Raw genomic sequence first — 20191 nt, 5'->3', positions numbered from 1 at the left:
AGTACTGTACACAGGACTGCAGATGCGTGGCACGGTGACTCAGTGGTTAGCACTGCTGCCTCACAGCACCAGGGACTCAGGTTTGATTCCACCCTCGGGCAACTGTCTGTGTGGAATTTAAACATTCTCCCCATGTCTTTGAGGGTTTCCTCCGGGTGCTCTGGTTTCCTCCCACGGTTCAAAGATGTGCAGGTTAGGTGGATTGGCCATGCTAAATTGCCCATAGTGCCCAGGGATATGTGGGTTAGCCATGGGGAATGCAGGGTTACATGGATAGGGTAGGGGGTTGGGATGCTCTTCAGAGGGTCGGTGTAGATTTGATGGGTTGAATGGCCTGCTTCTGCATTGTAGGGATTCTATGATTCTATGATGTAATCTCACCAGTGCCCTGTACGAGTGAAGCATAACCATCCTACTTTTGCATTCAATTCCATTTGTAATAAAACATGATATTCTATTAACTTCTTTGATTACTTGCAGTACCTGTACCTCCTAACCTTCTGTAATTTATGCAGAAGGACACGCAGATCCCTCAGCATCTCGTAGCTCTGCAACCTCTTGCCATTTAAATAATATGCTTCTTTTATATTTTTTTCTACCAAAATGGGCAATTCCACACTTTTCCACATTGTACTCCATTTGCCAGATCTTTGCCCAGTCACTTAATCTATTTATCTCCTTTTGAGATTCTTTATGTCCTATTCACAATTCGTTTTCCCACCTATCTTTGTATGATCAGCAAATTTAGTTACAATACCATCTATCCCTTCATCCAAATGATTTATATAAATTGTAAAGAGTTGATGCCCCAGCACTAACCCCTGTGCTACACCACTCATGATATTCCGCCAGCCTGATTCCTATATAAAAACCGAAAGAACTGTGGATCCTGTAAATCAGGAATAAAAACAGAAGTTGCTGGAAAAGCTCAGCAGGTCTGGCAGCATCTGTGAAGAACAAAATCAGAGCTAACGTTCCGGGTCTGTCATATGGGTGAGATCCCTGACTGCTGACCTCACAGGCTCCTCTCCTGAGGGGCAGAGCAGGTGCCTGGTCTCTGCCCGTTCTCCAAGTACCAGCAGCCTGTGGCATTTCTCCCTCAGCCAGTGGTGGAGCGGGTACAAAAATGGGCTCATCTGGATTGTGAATCCATAGCATCTTGCTAAAATTCCAACTAAAGTGTCAGTATCTGGGCTGGGGTGCAGTGTGGAGCTGGTGGGGTAGTGCAGAGGAGGCATGCTTTCTCTCGGACCTTGGTACTTTTGTTCTCAGATGTCAGCCAGGATGGTTACTGGAGGAGCCAGTGGTGGAGATACTGATGGTAATACAAAATAGAGAGAAGGTGACAAATCCATTGGTTAAAAGTGGAATGCAATGACTGATACTGACAGTGGGGTCACTGTGAGAGTTGCAGTGAATGAGGAGTGGGACTTACAGTTATTGGGACATGGATGTCTTGCCATTTGTGTAGGAACTGTCCCAGTCTTCTCCTGTGAGGAGCAGGGTTTGTCTGTGTAGGAGCTGAGGAGTTAAATGTCAGCCACATATTCGGGCCCTTTCGATGTTTTTGTGGGCTGTGTGCTCGTGGAATTAGAGAAAGGAGCATAGGAGCAAGAGTAGCCATTTATTCCATGGAACATGCTCCACCTATCAATACAAAAATTACTGATTGAGCATTTCAATAATTTTACCCATCCATCCTATAACCTTGTATAATATTGGTAATTAGAAATCTCTCATTCTTTACCTTAAGCATATTCAAAGACTGAGTTTCCACAATAATACCTTAAACATACTCAAAGACTGAGTTTCAAAGCTCTGTGTGGTAGAGAATTTCAAAGGTTCATAACCCTCTGAATAATAACATTTCTCCTCATCTCAAACCTAAGTGGCATTCCTCTTATTTTTAAATTGTGCCCCCTGGTTTTAAGCTCCCCAATTAGGGATAACATATTGCCTGCATCTACCCTGTCTATCCCTATAAGTATGTTGTAGGTTTCAATGAGAAAACATCCCGTCCTTCGAAGCTCTAGAGAATGCAGGCCAATCTTTCTTTATGGAAGAGTCATGCAATCCTGGGAACAAATCTGGTGAACCTTTTATCATTCCTGAGATCAGGAGCCCAAAATTGAACACAGTACTCCAGACTCCTTTATAATTGAAGCATCACTTCACTAGTTCTGTACTCAAATCCTCTCAGTAAAGTTTAATATACCATTAGCCTTGCAGAAAGCTCACTGCACCTGCATGTTAGTTTTCATGACCTATTGACAAGAATATCCAAGACCCAGTGCACATCTACACTTTTCAACCTCTCACAATATAAGAAATATTCTACATATCTGTTCTTCTTACCAAAGTTGATAATCTCATTTTTTCCACATAGAATTCCTAAGGTGTGGAAACAGGCCCTTTGGCCCAACAAGTCCACACCGACCCTCGGAGCATCCCACCCAGACCCATTCCCCCTATAACCTACCTAATTTACACATCCATGAACACTACTGGCAATTTAGCATGGCCAGTCCACCTTGCCTGCACATCTTTAGATAGTGGGAGGAAACCACAGCACCCAGCAGAAACCACGCAGACACGGGGAGAATGTGCAAACTCCACACAGATAGTCACCCGGGGGTGGAATCGAACCCGGGTCTCTGTCGCTGTGAGGCAACAGTGCTGATCGCTGAGCCACCGTGCATGTCCTGATTAATACCATTCCTCGCACCATCTTGACTGTTTGGTAGCCTAAAAACAAGTGGCACAGCTATTTGAGATGGTGCAGGTTGTTGCAAAGTGGTGAGGTGTCCCAAGCAAGTGGGGGAGCTGTGCAGAGACCATGCAGCAGGGGTGCGGAAATGTAGTGTAGGCTATATTGAGAATGACAGAGCTTGAGCCTTAGTGTGAGGCGGGTGCAGTAGCAGAGACAGAGTAACTGTGAGATAGCACAGTGCATGGCAATTACCCAAGTGAAACAGGGAAGGTCACTTTGCTCCTTCCTTCAGTGCTGGCTATCCCTCCTCATGAGGACAATGATACTAACCTGGGTGATATCCTTAGACCAGACTGCCATTATTTAGTGGCACCATCCCCTTAGCTGATCCTCTGAGAAGATTCACAAATCCCTTTTAAATTCAATGAATTTGTGTCCTGCATTTTTAATCTTGCAATTTGGTTGCCAAGGTGATCAGTTACTGAACATGTTCACAAGACGCTGCCAGTGTACTTTTGACAAAAGAACCAACATTTACTATGCAAAAGTGAAGAAAAAGTCTATATGTAGGAAATAAAAATAAAGTATTGCAAATGCTGGAAATCTGAAATAAAAGCAGAAAGTATTAGAGAATCCCAACAGATCTGGTAGCATCAATGAAGGGAGAAACAAAATTAACATTTCCAGTCTGACATGACCTTTATAGAACTTGAAACTGTGGACTCACAAGGTTAACTCTGTTTCCTCTCCACAAATGCGACCAAACGTGTCGAGACTCTCCAGCATTTTCTGTTTTTGTTTCAACAATATTATCATCAGGTAGATTCTCTTGTCATTTAGCTTAAGTCACATGACATCTTAGAAATGCTTTTTTTGACCCACTGCTTAAAAAAAATGAGTTTGTAATCCTTAAACAAAAGTCACCTTCATAGAACTGATACCCAAAAACACATTGACATTTAGTTTAGAACCCAAATTCCCCAATCATAATGATATGTTATAAACGTTCATCAAACTCATGTGGCAAAAATGTTATTTGCCACTTATCAGCCTAAACCTAGGCATATCCAGGTCTTGTGGCATTTGGACATGGACTGCTTCAGGATCTGAGGAGTCACGATTGGTGCTGAACATTGTACAATCATCAGCGATAATCCCCACTTCTGGCCTTACCTGGAGGGATGGTCATTGATGAAGCAACTAAAGGTAGCTAATCAGAACACTGGTGCAGAGATGTCCTGGAGCTGTGATGGTCGACCTCCAACAAGCACCACCATCTTCCTTTGTGCCAGGTATTACTCTAAACAGAGATCTTTCCGCCTGAGTCACATTGGCTAATTTCAAACAACCTAACCTATAAAATACTTTTACCATGTTGAACACCTTGAACAGATCCTAAATTGACGGGATTAGTAGTCCAATGTTTACCTAATTTGTCTTTATAACTGAATATTTTAAACTCTGTTCCCATACTCAACACTCCACACCAAGACCACTGTGTCTAGCCTGAAATTTGTCAACCTAAACTGAATGTCACACTGTGAATGGGGATTAACCAAGGGTGTGCACAACTGACATGTCAGATCCTCAATTTTGTATTCCATTGCCTTGAAGTAATGACCAAACGTTGAGGTAAAAGAGAGTTTTGTGATGGTCAAATCACTTTGCAGCAACCCTATTCTGCTACATAGTGCCTACATAGTCACGCTCCTTTACTAATGTAGACCGGAGAGGACAGTCCTCTACATTTGATAACTGACAAATTGTGGGAGTGCTTGAAGTTCTCCAGCAATGAAAATCATAACTTCAATAAACAGAATTGCCTCTCAGCTCCCTGGAATCTAGCGATTCATTGTGACATGAGTGAAAAAATGAAATTATTCTTTAAAAATGTAAGATTGAGAATTAAATTAAAAAAACAAGGCGCAACAATTAAATCAAAATGCACAGGACCAGGGAAGTCCATTTAAGTCACTCTTACCAATGCGCTGTCCTATTAAAGGCTCCTCATTTGTGTGTGGGTCAATATTATGCAGACTAGTCACACATAGCCTGTGGTGAGGATGGAATGTGCTGCCTTCCTGTGTAACTGTAATAAGCACTGAGGAAGAGCCTGCTGTTTGTGTTTAAGAATCACACTAACTCTACAGTTTAGAAAGTAAGTTTACACTGTGAAGAGCTGCCTCTAGCACAGCCTGAAAGGGCTCATTCTTCCTATGGCATTCTGAGCCCTACAACTGTTATGAAAGTGTACATTTTACTCAGACCCAACTGTGTTATCTGTGTATTTATGGGTTTGTGTGAGTGAGGGTGATGGAGGGGGTAAGAGAGGGGATAAAGGACTGATGTATGACAGTGGAGTGAACCTGCCAATCAGTGCCACTAATCTGCGCAAACAGCAGGATTGGATTTATTAATCTTCAATTAATAAGCTAAACAGTAACAAACTCTCACTGAAGGAAATGTCTAATTTGATCCTTCAGTTTGTTTTGCTGCATCTCAATGAGTTTTTCCATCTAATTCAGAGCTTTATAAATTGGTTTTCATCATGACCCCATTTTGGTGCTCAAAAGGTCTTGAGATCCAGGACCTGTGAGGTTGGGGGCTATGTCTCTGAGCACGCAGTAGGTGGGATTCATTTGGAAGGGGCAAGGTGAGAGACCTGTGAGAGCATTCTAATTCACAGAGCTTTTAAATGAAAAGCATCTGAGCTCTCAGTTAGGCTTTTTAGTACAGAATTCAGGCCCACGAGATTGGGCAGTTTAAAAAAACTGTGAAGTTTAAAGAGCCTGGCAGCTGTCAGCTCTTGGTTGTAGCCCCAGGCAGTTGTTGCTGCATAGGAGCCCGTAAGTCCCCTAGGGGTCACATCCCTCAGTTTGGGAAATCCTTATCTGATCTATGCATCACATTGAAGTCAGTGCCTTGGCTCGGTGGGGAGCACTTTCAACTCTTTGTCACATGGCTGTGGATTCCAATTCCCAGCCATGAACACGCACTTAGATTGGATAAAGGCAAGGTATTGCATTTTGGTAAAACAAAAAATGGCAGGATTTATATAATTCATGATGGGGCCCTGTGTAGTGTTGTAGAATAGAGAGACCTAGGCGTTCAGGTACATAATTTTGAAGAAATTTGCATCATGTGTAGACAAGGTGGTTAAGAAGGTGTTTAGCATGCTTGCCTGCATTGCTCAGATCTTTGCGTATAGGAGTTGGGACATTATGTTAAGGTATAGGACGTTGGTGAGACCTCTTCTGGCATAGTGTACAGTTCTGGTTGCCCTGCTATAGGACGGATGGTATTAAATTGGAGAAGGTTCAGAAAAGATTTACCAGGATGTTTCCGGGAATGGAAAGTTTGAGTTATAATGACAGGCTGAGACTTTTTTTCACTGAAATGCAGGATAATGAGGGGGGACCTTAAAGAGGTTTATACTATCATGAGGGGCATAGATAAGGTGAATAGCAAGGATCTTTTCCCTAGGGTGGGGGATTTTAATACTAGGGGCCATATTTTTATGGAAGGGCATCTGTTTTATACAGAGTGTGGATCATCTGTGGAATGAACTGCAGGAAGAAGTAGTGGATGCAAGTACAGTTACAACATTTAAAAAATATTTGGATAAGTACATGAATAGGAGAGTTTTGAGGCATATGGTCCAAGTGCAGGCAAGTGGGACTAGTTTGGTTTGGGAACGTGATCAACATGAACTAGTTGGACTGAAGGGTCTGTTTCTATGCTGTATGATTCTATGACACTTGAGTGTAGTACCAAGGCAGTGCTGCGCTCTTAGAGATGCCAATAGTTTGGATGTGATGTTAAACCAAAACCTTGTCTGGCCTTGCAGGAGTATGCATTTTTTTAAAGAAAGACGAAGAAGTGTAGCCCAGTGTCCATGAATCCCCTAACCTCTAATATATCTAAACAGTCTGTGTAACAGAAAGCACATTAGACTGTCTCTGAAAATAAGGATCACTCTAAAGAACAAATTGTGATTTTTAAAATGTCCTGATTATAACTTAGCGCTCTGACACCAGGTTGGATAATGTGCTGCTTTGAAAGGCCCACAGCTTCATAGCCTATGAGCCTGCTGCAAGAATGTAACTCTGTGTTAGTTGATGATGACACAGTCTAATTGTCATGCAGTAAACATTGAGTGAGTTCATTCACAGGTCATTAAATAGATTGCAGACGTTCTGGCTCTGGTATTCCTGAGTTGTGGAGTTATATATAAATAAATATTCACTCCACCAACAGTCCCTTCTCAGCAATACAACCTTTTACAGAGAGACAGTAATTATACTTAAATTTGGTCTTTACCTGTCATCTAAAATTACTGCTTATGGAGCGAGAAATGAAAGCACCAATTAGTGAAAAAGTCCTTGGAAAGAGCTGAATGTCTGTGACAAATTAATCAGACAGTTTTACTATTTTCCTTCATACCCCTGAGTGTATCACAGCTGCAAGCCCAGGATTATTACAGGGTGCAATTTGAGGTTTTTCTTCATCTGAGTAATTAATCACAAATGGATTAGAAGCCCCAGCAGGATCTAATACAGAAGCCTTCTTAACATGTTGGAAGATTAACAGCTGAATTTGGACTGTTTTCACTGGCATGAGGGATGTGGCAAAGACGAACCTGCTTCTCACTAATGAGGCTGAATCAGTATTGAAGCCATTGAAATTTTGACTCCATGCTTTTGATTTAACAGACTCTCATTGAGAGAAACTGCTTTACTTTGCTCAACACCCACATTCTCACCTTGCTATTGCTGTTTGGAACTTTTCTGTTCTTTCAAGTATTCCATCTCATTCCCTTCCCTCACCTTCCTTACATTCATGTGAAGTGAGGTCATGGCACAGCATCCTATCAATTTGTGCAGGCCCGACTCTCTCATCATCTCCACCCTCTGCCGATCTCCAGACTTTTCAAATGCATGTTTCATGGCACTGACTATTTCTTCTTGATCTAGCTGCTCAATTTTTCTGTCATAAAAATATCAGACCCTGCATTCACCCTCAGTTTACATTGACGTTTGAGAGTGGCCGAGTTACAAGAAGAAACTACTTAAATCAATAAAGGCTTCACATTCACTAACTATCAGTCTTAGGTTTACAATAAATATAGGTGCAGGTCCTGCTGTGACAGCCCCTCCCTAAGTTACAGGTCTGACTGTGAGGCCCACTCCTTGTGTGTAAGATCTTATGTAAGATCGCTTTGGTGTTTTACATCTCTATCCATTTTCATTAATGTTGGTGACAACGGATAAAAAAGCATGAAGAGATAAAAAGAGGGAAACTTTCACCTGTTTTGAAGCACTTCACAAACCAACATCTTGCATAATACATTTTGCTTTCAGCAATCTGTCCTCAGCCTGCTCTGTACTTGTGGTTATGTTTTATGTATTCAGTAAATATTTTCTTTTCTTTTCCAGGGTCAGGTGGGCTTTCCTGGGACTCCTGGACCACCAGTGAGTATGGCTCTGATCATTATATAGCTTGCAACTCTGTTTGTATCGGTCCTGGGATTTTCACTTTCTGCAAGATTACTAAATATTTTGTCCATTATTTGTCCATTTGGTCAGATTGCTGATCTATCAAGAAATATATGCAAATGAATTTCTGTCAGGACAATAAATTGAAAGTGAAAATTGAAATGGAAATTAAATTAATGACTCTTTTGTATCTGGTTTATTTTTAGGGGGCTGGAACCATGGGACCACGTGTAAGTGTAACAGATTGATAGAAATATTAATTATTATCAGATGTGAGAAGGTTGTAATGTTTGTACATGTTTTAGTTGGGTGTGAGTTATAAAGTTTCCAACTCATGTTACAAGGGAAGTGAGTGTTAGACATTTCACTGTTGAATTTTTTTTTCATTTCCATTTTGTGTCAATGATCAGGAAGTTGAGGCAGATTCGATAGTAACTTTCAGAAGGAAATGGGATATACATTTGATAAGGGACAAAATTATAGGGCTATAGAGAAGGGGTAGGACAAAATTAATTCAACCCTTGCATTTGGTAGATTCCATTATAATTAGACCTGTTTGGATTGTGCATGAAAATTGTGATCTATTCTGACATAAAGTGCCAACCTGGAACATTTTTACATATTGGAAGAGCCTGTCATTAGAAGCTTGCTGGTACTTTGGGCACGCAGTGGTATGACCCTTTCAAATCAGACAGAATCAAACACAAAATTATGGTTAGCCAACCTTCATTAGAGGGGCACCAGGCAGAGTAGACAACTAAATTATATCTAGTTAGAGTTTTAAAAGTTCTTCATGAGGATACCAGACAATAGGCTCATGACAAAAACCAGGTGGAGCCAGGGGGCAAATACTTGAGTAGATAGCAAGTTGTCTAAAAATTAAAGGGTAGAAAGTAAGGTTAAAGGTTCAGATTGAAAGGATAGAAGATCGCATTCACAGTTGTCAGTGCTAGTGTTATTGTAATGCATAATTTACTTTGAATTACTGGTTATTAAGTAGAAATAATTAATGTCAAAGATGAAACCAAACTGGGATTTATAGCTATTTCCAAAAAAGGTTGAGTCTTTATGTGAGACAACTGAGCAGCTAAGTGGGAAACTAGTTTAACAGATACACATGAGCTGAAGCACTTTGATGGGAAAGATGGGAATATCACCCAAAGCATTGAAACTGAAAAAGTGAATGGGATACAAGAGTAAAGGAAGCTAGGGATAAAGGGAAACAAATCATTAAGAGTCACAGGTCCAAAAAGCAATGATAATGTTAACACAGTGGTGAAGTTTATTTCTCAGAGTTTAGATTTCATAAGTTGTGAAATTGTGTTAAATTGTGTTGTATAGGCCTCTAGTCATCTTGCACTTAACGTAGTATGTGGATCTAGTCTGCCGCTTGATGCCTTCAAATTTATGGATGGTTGAGCTGGTTAAATGTGGAGAAAATGCTCCCAAAAATAGGAGAACTCAAAATATTGAAAACATTGTATAAGCTTTCCACTGATCTTTCACCAAATGTTCCTTTTGGAAGGTTTGCTCATGGAGGCAAAAACAGAAAATGCTGGAGAAACTCAGCTGTGGAAACATTTCAAGTTTATGTTTCAAGTCGGACATGACTTCTACAGATCGGTTCAGTGCAGTTTACCTGTGATACTAACGTAAACTTGTTTAATTACTTTAAGGGTCCTCCTGGTCCAGTTGGTCTTCCTGGAGAAATTGGCCGTCCTGGAGCTAAAGTGAGTGATAATTGAATATCAAGCAGTATACTGCTTCTGTTAACTGTTTCACTTTACTCAAAGTCATATTGCTCTAATTGGTAGCTAGAAAGTGTAGCATTCTTCTTATCCTAATATGTTATATTCAAAAAGTCCATGTATTAAGGATGGAACTGGAGCTAATCCGCAATGATTTCCTGAGATACACAGTACAAAGACACACCATCTAACACAACAAAGAACGGTTTCAAGGTGTAGAGTTGGATGAACACAGCAGGCTGTGTTCATCCAGCTCTACACCTTGTTATCTCAGATTCTCCAGCATCTGCAGTTCCTACTATCTCTGAAAAAACGGTTTCACTCTATTCTTGCTTATCTCACTTATTCATCCAAATGAATCCCTGCTTAATGCCCATCACCTCCATAGAATTTACTACTATTCCATCATGGTGACTCACTTTCACTCTCAGGGTGAGTCCATAGATGGCTGTACAGATTGATGCGGCTGTCGCAGGCTCTGTTACACGTGGGCAGTTGTTGGTCACGAGAAGGGATGGCTGGGATGTTGATGTGGCAGCATGCTCCTTTCTCTGTTTTTGCCTGGCTTCCATTTTTTCTAATGGCAAGTCTCGTGGTGATTAATGCCTTCCTGGATGCTCTTCTTCCACTGTGGACAGTCTTGAGCCAGTGATTCCCAGGTGTTTGTGGGAATGCTGCACTTCACTAGTGAGGCCTGAAGGTATCATTGTCCACCTGGGGCTCGCCTGATATTTCAAAACTGGGAGTGGAGCATCTGCCTGGGGAGCTTCATGTCAGTCATGTGGACAACGTGCCCAGCCCATCGTAGCTGACCGAGGGTGGTCAGTGCCTCAATGCTGGGGATGTTGGCCTGGTCAAGGATGCTGGTGTTGTTACATCTTTCTTCCCAGCAGATTCACAGGATCTGCGTAGGCAGCGTTGTTGGCACTGCTCCTGTAGACAGTCCATGTCCATAACTAAGATACAATTAACACACGCTACTGACATTATTTTTGTAATTTACCCTTGTGCCATGGACACTGATGTCATGGCATTGGAGATTGGACTTAATTGTCCATGAAGAATTGATTCTGGAACTTTGCAAGGCAGGAGCACCTATTGGGAATCAGGTGTGGAGATCAATCATCTGAGTTCAGGCACCATAGGCTCAGGCTTTCCCTTCCTTCTAACCTGATTAGCCTAAAAGTGACATCCTGAATTTTCCCTGGTTTTTGGGACTAACCTGCTGATGTAGGATCCTGCAAAACTCAATCAGCACAGCCAACCACAGAGACATCTGTGGAGGGAATCATATAGACGCCATACCCACTTTTTACTACACCAGCAGCCATGTCTCAGTAAATGTTCACAAACAGACTGAAAAGCTTTGAGACACTTAAACACTTTTCAATGTGTTAATGAATGAGTGTAGTTGAGTGAATGGATTAATAGATAGTTGTATAAACTTCAGTATGTGCATGAGGGGCTAGAATGACTGTGGTAAGGGAGAGAGGGAAATAGGGTCAGTGAGTGAGAGGATACAGTGGGTGTGGTCAGTGGGTGGGGAGGTAGGATGGATGGGGTCAGTGGGTGAAGGGATGGGAGGATGGGTGTGGTCAGTGGGTGAGGGGATAATGTGGATGTGGTCAGTGGGTGAGGGATAGTGTGGCTGAGCTAAGTGGGTGAAATAGTGAGGTAAGTGGTAGGTTGGCAGGTGAGCAGGACGTCGAGTCGGAACAATTCACTCTGGGGTTGGGAGGTGTTTGGACGGTTCGAGGGGTAATTGGAGGAATGGAGGGGGAGCTGGAGGTTCAAGAGGGGAACCAGGACGTCAACATCAGTGATGGGGATTGGGCTGCCAGTTGTATAGTTATCCAAGACTTAGTTTAAGAATTTCCTGCCCAATATTTCCTATCAACTAAGCCAGATGGAGCTGTCCGAAATATCGAACAGACTTTTTTCAGAGGATCCTGGGAGCAGGGGATGTTCAAGCTTCCCAAGCAATTCCCATGGAGTGAGAGTGTCAGGACCTCAGTGCGATATCCTGGTCATACATCCTTTGTCAAACTCAGAGACTGGACAGTCTGGCCCATAGCTTTCCATTTATTGTTACAATTCCTATTATGCAGATCAATCGATCCATGTGCCTAAATTCTCATTTGTGCTCCTGTTGTACAGCATTCTGAGCTGACAGTACTCAATTATAGTGTGCATTCCTTTGCCTTTGTGCTTTACTGTTTCCATTTTTTAGTCTATGCTGGTCTGGAGGCTGCTATAAATGAATCCACAAGTGCGGCCCAGGTTAATTTGGGCTCCAGATTTCAGTTTTCTGAGCTGTGGGTGTATTTGGATCCACTGTGGCATTAGGAGTTGGAGATGGTACAGTGATGTATCCTGGTCCCAACATACTGTTCCAGGTCATATCAGGAACTAAATAATCAGAGGTATCTGTATTCACTTATTCACTTATCTAATCCCCTACTCTGTCCAATCCCCTGTTCACTATCCAATCTTCCATTCTGTGCCCAATCCTCTATTGTCCACCCAAATCCTCTATTCTCTGCCCAAATCCTCTATTCTCTGCCCAAATCCTCTATTCTCTGCCCAATGCTGTCTTTTCTACCGAATTCTCTATTGTCTACCCCAATCCCCTATTCTCGATCCAATCCCCTGTTCACTATTCAATCTTCCATTCTCTGCCCAACCCTGTATTCACTGTCCTATATTCACTTTTCAAATCTCTGTTTACTATCAAACCCTCTGTTCATTCTCCAATCATGTGTTTGCTAACTAATTCTTTATTCATTACCCAAGGTTTTTTCGCTGTCCAATCCTCTATTCTCTATCCAATAATCTACTCACTATCCAATCTTTTATTCTCGGTTAAATCATCTTTTTACTATCCAATCCTGTATTCACGATCCAATCCCTGCTCACTATTCAATCCTCTATTCACTATCTAATCTCTGCTCACTATCTACCCTCTATTCACTATCCAATCCCCTGTTCACTATCCCACCCTCTTTTCTCTATCAAATCTCCTACAGTCTATCCAATCCCATGTTCTCTATCCAATCTCCATTCACTATACAATCCTCTATTCACTATCCTATCCTTCATTTACTATCCAATAATCTATACAATATTTTATTCTTTTTTTCAATCCTGTTTTTACTATCTGATCCCCTGCTCCCTCTATCCAATCCCCTGCTCCCTCTATCCGATCCCCTATTCATTAACAAACCTCTGTTCGTTCTCTAATCCACTGCTTATTAACTAATCCTAACTACGCAGTCCTCTATTCACTACCTAACTCTCTATTCACTACCAAATCCTGTATTTATGATTCACTGTATTCACTTTCTAATTCACTGATTGGAGATAGACACTCTTTTCTGCTGGTCATGTGGGCTGCAAACAAGAGACAGCTGTTTTTGCCAATTTGGCCAAAAGCATCTCTCGGAAAGACCACTCAGGTTTCAGAAATCAGAATATTTACCTTTCATCAGACTGCCTAAATGGGACACATTCTACTGATGAAAAGACAAGCTTTCCACCAAGTGACGGTTGCTGACTAATTTCCACCATCAGTTATGTTTTCTATACTCCTCAGTTCAAGTTAAAACATGTCCTGACCTTTCATATTTCTCTTTAGATCCGTGACCCCCTCAACCATGTCTTTAATGCACAATTTCCAATCACTTAATCCCCTTCATAGAATCCATACAATGTGGAAACAAGCCATTCGGCCCAAAAAGTCCACACCAACTCATGCTCTCCCTGTAACTCTACATTTCCCATGGCTAAACTACCTATCCTACACATCGCTGGACACTAGGGGCAATTAAGCATGGCTGAACCACCTAACCTGCACATCTTTAGACTGTGGAAGGAAACTGGAGCACTCGGCAGAAACTCATGGAGACACGGGGCGAATGTTCAAACTCCACACAGACAGTTGCCCAAGGATGGAATTGAAGCCAGGTCCCTGGAGCTGTGAGGCAGCAGTCCTAACCACTTGGTCACTGTGCTGTCCCTTCCTCTGATGAGTGCCAAAAGCTGTGCACAGTATTCCACTTGATGTTGAATGGAGGTCCTGTATGTTTAATATTGCGTACAGGGTTTATCATGTATCACTCTAGACATAAAACTGAGTCCTCAGTGCCCTTTTTAATTCATTCATGATAATTGGATGTTGCTAGTTAATGACTCTTTTGTCTTTGGGAAGTTGATACTGAGCTACTTTCTTGAAGTGCTGCAGTCCGAAGGGTGTAGCTACACCTTCGGTGCTATTAAGGAATGAGTTCCAGGATTTTGACAAAACAATAGTTACAGAGTCATAGAGTCATTGGGATCAACAGCACAAAAAAAGACCCTTCAGCCCATAGTGTCAGCGCTGGTCAAAAACAACTACCTAACTATTCTAATCCAATTTCCAACATTTGGCCCATAGTCTTGTATGAATTCCCATTGCAAGTACACAATTTTTTTTGTTTATTCATTCACGGGATGACGGTGTTGCTGGCTAAGCAGCATTTATTGCCCATCCCTAATTGCCCAGAGGGCAGTTAAGAGTCAGCCACATCGCCATGGGTCTGGAGTCACATGTAGGCCAAACCAGGTAAGGATGCCAGTTTTCTTCCCTAATGGACATTAGTGAACCAGGTGGGTTTTTCCTGACAATTGACAATGGATTCATGGTCATCATTAGATTCTTAATTCCAGGTATTTATTGAATTCAAATTCCACCATCTGCCATGGTGGGATTCGAAACCGGGTCCCCATAACATTATCTGGGTCTCTGGATTAACAGCCCAGCTATAATTCCACTAGGCCATCGCCTCCCCTACTTCTTAAATGTTATGAGGATTTGTGCCTCCACCATCCTTACAGGCAGTGAGTTCCAGATTCTGACCACACTTTGGGTGAAAAAGCTTTTCCTCATCTTCAAACTTTCTGCCCTTCAATCTATGCTCTCTTCTCATTGATCCCTCCATCAAGGGAGAAGAGTTTCTTCCTGTCTACCCTATCTATGCCCCTCATAATTTTGTACATCTCAGTCATGTCCCCTCGCTGTTTTCCTCGGAGCAGAGGAGACTATCTCAATTTATCCAATCTCTCTTCATAACTAAAACTCTTCAGCCCAGGCAGCATCTTGGTAAATCTGCTCTGTACTGTCTCCGGTGCTATCACTTCTGTAACGTGGATTCCAGAATTGCAAACAATTCTCTACAGCTGTGGTCTAACCAATATTTTATACCATTCCAGCATAACTTCTCTGGTCTTAAATTCTATGCCTTGACTAATAAAGGCAAATGCGCGTTATGTCCTCTCAACCACATTATCACCTTTCCTGATGCGTTAAGGGACCAGTGCACATGCACACCAAGGTCCCTCTGATCCTTTGTGCTTCCCAGGGTCCAAACGTTCATCGTGTATTCTCTTGTTTGTCCTGCCCAAGTGCATCACCTCACACTTATCTGAATTGAATTCCATTTGCCACTGACCAGCTGTCTATATCCTTTGTAGTTTAAGGCTATGCTCCTCACTATTTACCACCCAACAATTTTTGTATCGTCTGTGTATTTATTGATCAAGCCTCCTGCATCCAAGCCTAAATCATTTATATAAACCACAAACAGCAAGGACTCCAACACTGACCCCTGTGAGACCCCAGTGTACACATACTTCCAGTCAGAAAAACACCCCTCAACGATCACCTTCTACTTTCTGCCACTCAGCCAATTCGGGATTCAATTTGCTAAATTTCCTTGAATTCCATGAGTTCTTACCTTTGCTATTAATCTCCCATGTAGGATCTTAGCAAAAGCCTTGCTGAAGTCCAAATGAAGGAATGATGATATCGTTCCAAGTTAGAATGCTGTGTAGCTGTGAAGGGAAGTTGCAGGTAGCAGTTTCCCATGTATCAGTTGCGCATGTTTGTCTAGATGCTAGAGCTGACAGGTTTGGAAGGTGCAGTCTGAGGAGTTTTGAAGGGTTGCTGCAGCACACCTTGTAATGGTACACACTGCTGCTACTGTGCACTGGCAGTGAAGGTTATGAATGTCGATGGTGGCGAATGGGGTATTGGTCAAGCAGGCTGCTTTGTCCCAGAGGGTATTGAGCTTCATGAACTAATGCTGTGCTCATCCAGGCCAGTGGAGACTATTTTGTATTTTATCACATAGTATTTATATGGCTTGTCCAGTTCAGTTTCTGATCATGATAGCCCCCAGAATGTTAATGGTGAAGGATTCAGGGATGGTACTGAATGGCATGGGGAGATTGTTAGAGATTCTTGTTGTTGGAGCTGATCATGGCCTGTCACTTGTTTGGCTTGAATATTACTTCCAAGCTTGAATATTACAGCCCAAGCCTGAATGTTGTCCAGGTCTTGCTTCATGCAGGATATGGGTTGATTCATTATCTTCAGTTGGCTTTTTATGGCTTCATTTCTTTTATTGCACATTTCTCTACCTGTTTTCTACCTGTCACTCATGAGCAGTCTCTTTCACAGCATCGAACTTGCACTCTTGAGGTTGTGGAAGGTACTTCTATAAATGCAAGTCTTCCCCTTTTCTTTGTATTTCACTTTGGTAGATCATATTATTCTGCTCTCCCTTCATCTTTGATTAAACATTAATTTCCTGAAACCACCCTCAGGATACAATTTTTTGATTCCTTTCCTTTCCTACCATTTCCAACACGCCTCTGTTGTACATTGACCAACTGTTGACTGTGCCAAACCATTTCCCTCGTCCATACAGCAGACGATTTCACCCTTCCTCTCATACACCGTATCTTTTCCACTACTGTCCACCACCACCGCTCAACTACGAAACTACACACTCCGCAATTTCATTCCACCGCAATTTTCCACTGTACCAGATTAATTATTGTTAGTGAACTGACCATTTGTTTCCAGTTAAGGTCTAGTTGTGCTGCTACAATTCATGAACTAATTTATTTTGAAGGGTGCAGCAGGACGGCTTGGAGCAATTGGGCAGCCAGGACCACCAGGTCAACAGGTATGCCAGCATGTTTCCAAGTTTATCTTTGCAAGTTACACTTTATTTTGTGAACATAATAGCTTATTATCTGACATGAAGGTATTTGATGTCTTTCGGTAATTTTCTCCTGTGTCCTGCAGGAAAAAATATGGCTTTCTGAGAGATACTGTTTGTACACAAAATGTCTGTATTCGGGTGCTTAGTTTAACTGATGAGTTATAAGATAGAATAAACTACAATCCACCGGCCAAAATGTAACCTAAAAATTCACATGGTTTAATTATAGACTCTCAGAACCTTCAAAATGAGTTACAGGTGGAATATAATTGAGTAGTGTGAATGGTTTATGTTCAGAATAACAGATACCCAAGCATTGAGTTGCAGGCACTCCTAATCACAAACAGTGACCCACCTTTCAGCCTGAAAGGATGCAAATCCTATCGTTAGAATAGATTGATGGTGATGGGGTTCAAGTCCATAGCTCCCTGAAAATGGAAATACAAGTAGATAGGTGGTAAAGAAGGCATATGGCATGCTTGCCTTTATTGATCGGGGAATTGAGTACAAGAGTCAGGATGTCATGTTGCAGCTTTGTAAGACTTTGGTTAGACTGCACTTAGAGTATTGTGTTCAGTTACGGTCGCCACATTACCAGGAGAATGTGGAGGCTTTGGAGAGTGTACAGAAGAGGTTTACCAGAATGCTGCCTGGATTAGTGGGTATGATCTATAAGGAGAGGCTAGAAAAACTCGGGTTGTTTTCTCTGGAGCGGTGGAGGCTGAGGGGAGACTCCATAGAAGTCTATAAAATATTGAGATACATAGATAGGGTTGATGGTCAGAATCTTTTTCCCAGAGTTGAAATGTCTAGTCCTAGGGGGCATGCATTTAAGGTTAGAGGAGAAAAGTTCAAAGGAAATGTGAGGGGCACGTTTTTGCATTTAAGGGACTTTTAGATAAGCACATGAATATGCAAGGAATGGAGGGATATGGATCAATGGCAGGCAGAAGGAATTAGTTTTATTTGGCATCATGTTCAGCACAACATTGTGGGCCAAAGGGCCCGTTCCTGTACTGTACAGTTCTATGTTCTATAATGGTTATGTGCTCTGTTTGTACAGGGGCTTCCTGGTAACCTCCATGGTGCAGAGGGCAGTGCGGACCTCCTGGTAAGAATGACCAATTCAATGTTTCATTGTTGTATTATACTCTTAATTCAAAATTTAAAGTGGGCCCACTCTGATCCAGTTTAATGTTGTCCTGTCGTCAGGACGCAAGTGTCAACAACCAGTGCTCGTGAAATTGCCGAGACATTCAGTTCATGAAGTAATAACAGAACTTACTGCCTGAGACGAGGGAATGCAAATCTGAAGAACCAATGCATTTTCACCAAAAAAATGCCATCGAATCCTTAAAATTCTGAAAGAATGAAACAGGACAAATAGGAACAATCACTTTGCAATAGCCAGCGAGAGCGGGCCATAGGTGTAGGGTAAATGTAAGAGATTTGGAACATAGGGCAGCCTGAGAAAGATCATCATATAGAGAATTGAGAGAATGTGTAAATCACTTGCAGAGTTGGTGACTGGGACAGAAACTATGTTAATGTCCAGGATTGACTTGTACAGGTGGATTAAGAATAAAGAGATGTTGAGTATTGATAATCTGGTGGGCAGATGATTGTGTGCAGGATAAAACTGATGAAGGCAGAAGGGTTGTAACTTCCAGGGTGAAGTAACAGTTCTGTGCAGCACTGTGTGCAGCTCATTTCCTCTGGTCTCTGGAGGTGTAATTTGATAGCTTTGAATTCTGGGACTGTCCCTCAGAACTGTAATGTATCAAGCTACTACACAAAGCAGTGCGTCATTTTTCAGCATGACTGTTCTGACTTTTGTCCCCGAAATGCACATTCCCTTCTCATATTGGGACTTTACCTCTCTTTGTTGCCCTGGTGTTCACCAGGGAAGGGTCTCTCCAAACTCCTGCAAGTGCACTGGGCTGGGTTGTTTCATATCTTCCCGGTTAAATTTGCAATTGTGTTGTTGACTGGGCATCTTGGGGCTTGCACTTTCCCCTCATTAGATTGGAGATTGGGTAATTGAAGAGTCCTGTTGCAGGTCTTAATGATATGTGGTAGGTAATTCATGATTTGAGCCTAGAAACGGTTGATTTTTAAAAATTCATTCACGGGATGAGGATGTGTACTGTCTAGGTGTCTGAATTCATAGACAATGCCTTCAGCTTCAGACCTCACAGTGTCTGACTTTGTGCTCATTCCCAGTACCATTACATAGTTTGTGACTCACCATGATTCTGCCAGGCAAACTGATGTTGATGTGGGAAATCTGTTGTGCTCTGACTACTCATGGGGACAACCTGCTGACATAGGTGTAATCTGCTGGTGGACATAAAGATCAGTTACGAAAAGAGCCTCAGAGCTTCTTATTGAAGAACTGATCAGAACCACAGCATTGGTTGCCTGCAGGTAAAGGCCACGTGTACACTGATGCATAAGGAGGGGAGGATAAATAGAAAAGAATGCGGTCTGTTTGTATTTTATGATAAATGACAAAATGAACCAGAGAGGAGAATTGTTGTAGTGATCTGGAATATACTTGCTGAAAGAATGGTGGGGGCTGATTCATTAGTGACTGCCAAACAGGAATTGGATATTTATGTGAAAATGAAAACTCTTAGAGATCGATGGGAAAAGAGGAAGTTCAGTAGATTCATTAGAAAACACTTTCAAAGAATTGGCACAGACCCAAAGAATTGAATGGCCTTCTTCCCTGCTGTGTAATTTGATAACACTTGGTATTTTGTAGTCCCCTCTGTCTTGACATGTCAGATCTGCCACCTTCATGCTTCGATCTCTCTGCTGTGCCAGATAATCTCAGCTAGGATGGCTGGGCATTTACAAATGGCTCTTAGGGTCTGGGACTTGGATATGAAAGATACATTTAGGATCAGAGTGCTTGATTGTGTCCTTGTGATGTGGAGTCTACTGTGGCACCTCCAGAGTGCTCATTGTCAGGCTCCTTTGGAAAGAACGGGCTCCCAGTACTTGTGAGCTGGAGGACTGTCATCATCACTCACTACGCCCAGGAAAGAGTGGGACTGAGAAAGAGTGCAGTCTAGCTGTAGACCAAGATCTTGAAAGTGTGATTCATTGGGTAAACAGAGGGTCAGAGCAGGGGCTCTTGGGGAATGGGAATGAAGAACAAGCTAAGTGAGAGCGAGGCGCAGGATG

General features: G+C 42.1%; 1 protein-coding gene across 1 annotated transcript in view; it reads left to right on the top strand.

Annotated features, from left to right (window-relative positions):
* Nucleotides 1-20191, top strand: part of LOC109921632 (collagen alpha-2(IX) chain-like) — an 86565-nt gene that overhangs the window by 21104 nt on the left and 45270 nt on the right. The window contains exons 6-10 of the mRNA XM_048612968.1: nt 8146-8181; nt 8412-8435; nt 9882-9935; nt 16907-16960; nt 18063-18110. Of these exons, the coding sequence (XP_048468925.1) occupies nt 8146-8181; nt 8412-8435; nt 9882-9935; nt 16907-16960; nt 18063-18110 (216 nt within the window). The remainder of the gene's footprint in view (nt 1-8145; nt 8182-8411; nt 8436-9881; nt 9936-16906; nt 16961-18062; nt 18111-20191) is intronic.

The sequence above is a fragment of the Rhincodon typus genome, chromosome 27, assembly GCF_021869965.1.
Source record: "Rhincodon typus isolate 14 chromosome 27, sRhiTyp1.1, whole genome shotgun sequence".
Classification (NCBI taxonomy): domain Eukaryota; kingdom Metazoa; phylum Chordata; class Chondrichthyes; order Orectolobiformes; family Rhincodontidae; genus Rhincodon; species Rhincodon typus.
Note: the sequence above shows the minus strand (reverse complement) of the source record. Positions and strands in the feature narration are given on the sequence as shown.